Genomic DNA, 3,225 nt, shown 5'->3' with positions numbered 1-3,225 from the left:
TCATGTAAAAATGAGAAAGCACTCACGTCCTTGATGAAGAACAAGCAATGTAATCCACAACACGATCATCTTGACACTGTCTCCTGTCAGGGACCTTGTTGCTGTTTTAATGAGTGTAGGAGGTGATGTATGTAGGTATACAAACAAACAGTACGCTACGAACAATTTAGAATCATCAATTAACCTCAGCATGATTTTGGACTGTGGGTGGAAGCCAGAGAACCCGGAGAGAACCCATGCTGCACAGGGAGAACATGCAAACTCCACGTAGATCCCAGGTGTCCTAACTCTGATGCGAACTGGGGACCTTCCAGCTAACAACTGAGCCACAATGCAGCCATAGGAAACATACTTCCTTATATTATATACATGTTTACATTGTGCCCGTGTGCTGTTGCTATTGAGATGAAATACTAGAATTCAGTGTCAGTTGTTTACCAGGAATTTTTTGGCATCGGATGAATTGAAATATGATCTGACACTGATGGTACTGAGGATAACAATAGATGAAGAGTCAGGAAATCAACAAACTAATGACAATTTGTGCTGCCTCTGTGGAGGCTTCATCTAGTCTGTCCTCTTTTTTTATGAAAAGTCCATCAGTCGTCTCTAAAACATTCACACACTATAAATGTGAATCATCGTCTCGGAGGCATGAATGTCTGTACAAACTACCTCTACTGTCTCTGCTGAGGCTGGTGGCAGTGGAAAGCAGATGGAGGCAGTTGCTGCCCTCGAGAAGGTTCCTCTGTGCTGCTGCCTCCAAGTTCAAGTGATGAAAACCACAGAAATGACAGAACCAAGAAAGCTACATGAGGTGATTTTAACGTACTCACTCACCTTGTAAAACATACTCATTTAAATTTTAAATGCTAAAGTTTTAAGTTCTGCATAAATAATCGCGTGGCCACTTTGACAGACAGGTCAGTGCCTTCACAGGACAGTCGAAGGCAGATGTTTCCACAACCCATGTCAGCCTCAAACAGTACAGCATCTTATTTTGTGTAAATGATGCATGATAATGTGAACGTTAATTGTTTTTGGAGGCACATTTATTTATTTTCTGACGTACTGGGATTATATTAGTGGAGCCCTGTGGATTATTCTTCTCATTCAATTTTGTTTCAGTAGTAGCATGTGCTGGTTTTGAAACTGACAATTAAATACTATATTAGCAACAAGATGCTTGCATTGTGCTTTGTGTTTCAAACACTACACGTTGGTTTAGTCACACTGTCTTACACAGGATGCTTCCAGCTACAAGTATATTTACAACTCCTTTTAAAACACACCCATGTATACATATTGTGCATGGGGAGCTGTGAATAGTTCAAGTGAAGACGAGTTTATGTAACTGTTGAAGCTTTTCATTATCAAAGGTAATAACACATGTACACACATATAAATTCCTATTAGTGCAAATGTATTGCATGCAGTGATACAAAGACGAGCATCGTAGAATAAAGTTAACACTCACACAGAATTGAGTAACAAGATAGAAACTTAACCCTTCCCAGGGCTTTTAAGATACATCGTCCAAAATGCCAGCTTGGACAAGTGTACTATTAGTCTTGGCAATGGTCATCTTTTTAAGACGGTCAATGCTAATGCAATTACATGTGGTTTAAAATGCATCACAATTGACTTACATTTTGGTGATAGCAGGACTCAGAAATTGATTTTAATATCTGCAAACAGTTTGGACAAAATAAAAACCTATAGAAACGATGCACATCAAAATATCTTTTATTTTACCTAAACAAGCAGGCGCTGTTTTCTACATTATGCTGAACAAAAATTACATTAGCATCAATTTGTAAATCCAGCGTTTAGATTGTTAATCTCTTACAAAAGCTCTGACATCACTGTAGACNTTTTTTGTTGTTTAGAGAAATATGAATAACTTCTATTACCTTTGCCACAATCACAGTTGTTTTCCTTGATGCTGTAAACGAGGACGGCTATAACAATGAGACTTAGAGCCACAAAGGCGCACAGCAGAACAATAACTAATAACAAGGTGCTGCATCCTGGAACAAAATAAGAAGAAGGAAACGATGAAAGTGACAGATGAGTAAATGAAAAGGATGTTTAATGTCACTACATCTTAGGTGATTATTAATGTTGATAGTGTAATGTGACATCTAAATATTCAACCTGTCTCATGAATAGAATGATGATCCTTTACCTTGATTAGTCAGCGTGGTTCCATTTCCAAACAGTATCTGTCCACATGTGGCCACAGCACAGTAGTAAGTCCCAGCATCAGAGGAGCTGAAGGTCTTAGAGAAGTGATAAACACAGCTCTTCTGAGTGTCAGATCTCTTCTCACATCCATCATGTCTGTTTCCATCAGCATAGATGATGTCTGGATGAGATTCATCTGATCCAGTTCTGAACCAGAACACACTCAGATCTCCTGAACATGTTTTGTTCTCAGAGTCAGACAAGACTGAACACTGGAGAGTCTCTGATTCTCCTGGATGGTCTGAATCTGATTCTGTCGTCTGCTGAACAACAGTGTAGTCTGATGTCTTGTGACTGTGTCCTGTGTAATGAACAAAGTGTTAACAGGATGACGAGACTTCAAAGCACATTTTGAAAGTTTGAGAAAAACCTCAACTGTGACTTCAGTAGTTTTACATCAAACTCATATGAACAAGGAATATTATGAATATACTTCACTTGGATCAGTGGCTGTAGAAGCATTTAGATAAAAATAGAAGAAATTCATAATAAATGTAAATGTAATTAGATTGAAACATGTTTCGTGAGTTTTCTAAACATATTCAGTGTAGTTACTCTTCAACATGTATACAGTAGAGCTTTAGTGGTTGAAGCGTTTGCAAAACATGATGAAAGTAGCTCATTTATTACCTTTTACGATCAAATATGTCCCACTCCATTTAGATGCCAAGCCATACAATGCAGTCAATGCACAGTGATAGATTCCTTCGTCTTCTTGGATTGTCCTCAAAATAGTCAGGTTTATGAAATCATCATGAATATTAACTTTCCATCTTGAGTTAGAAAACTCTGGTGCAAACTGAGGTGTTGTATGTATTTGCTGATTCACAATTAGTTTCAGATTATCTCCAACACTCTGCTTGTACCAGCTGACTTCCACTTGGTTAATATTAGTATTAGACAGATCACATGTGAACGTTGTAGATTCACCAAGTTGAACTGGGATCACTGGAATGAGTGCATCTGAATTGAAAGAAA

The 3,225-nt window shown here is 38.1% G+C and overlaps 1 protein-coding gene across 1 annotated transcript in view; it reads right to left on the bottom strand.

Annotated features, from left to right (window-relative positions):
• The window catches only part of LOC103375014 (uncharacterized), a 19,912-nt gene that overhangs the window by 1,739 nt on the left and 14,948 nt on the right, over positions 1–3,225 (bottom strand). Inside the window, exons 2-4 of the mRNA XM_008305200.1 lie at positions 2,878–3,210; positions 2,189–2,548; positions 1,914–2,030 (exon numbers count right to left, since the gene is read on the bottom strand). Of these exons, the coding sequence (XP_008303422.1) occupies positions 1,914–2,030; positions 2,189–2,548; positions 2,878–3,210 (810 nt within the window). The remainder of the gene's footprint in view (positions 1–1,913; positions 2,031–2,188; positions 2,549–2,877; positions 3,211–3,225) is intronic.

Source organism: Stegastes partitus, unplaced genomic scaffold (genome assembly GCF_000690725.1).
Source record: "Stegastes partitus isolate 25-593 unplaced genomic scaffold, Stegastes_partitus-1.0.2 Scaffold2435, whole genome shotgun sequence".
Lineage (NCBI taxonomy): Eukaryota > Metazoa > Chordata > Actinopteri > Pomacentridae > Stegastes > Stegastes partitus.
Note: the sequence above shows the minus strand (reverse complement) of the source record. Positions and strands in the feature narration are given on the sequence as shown.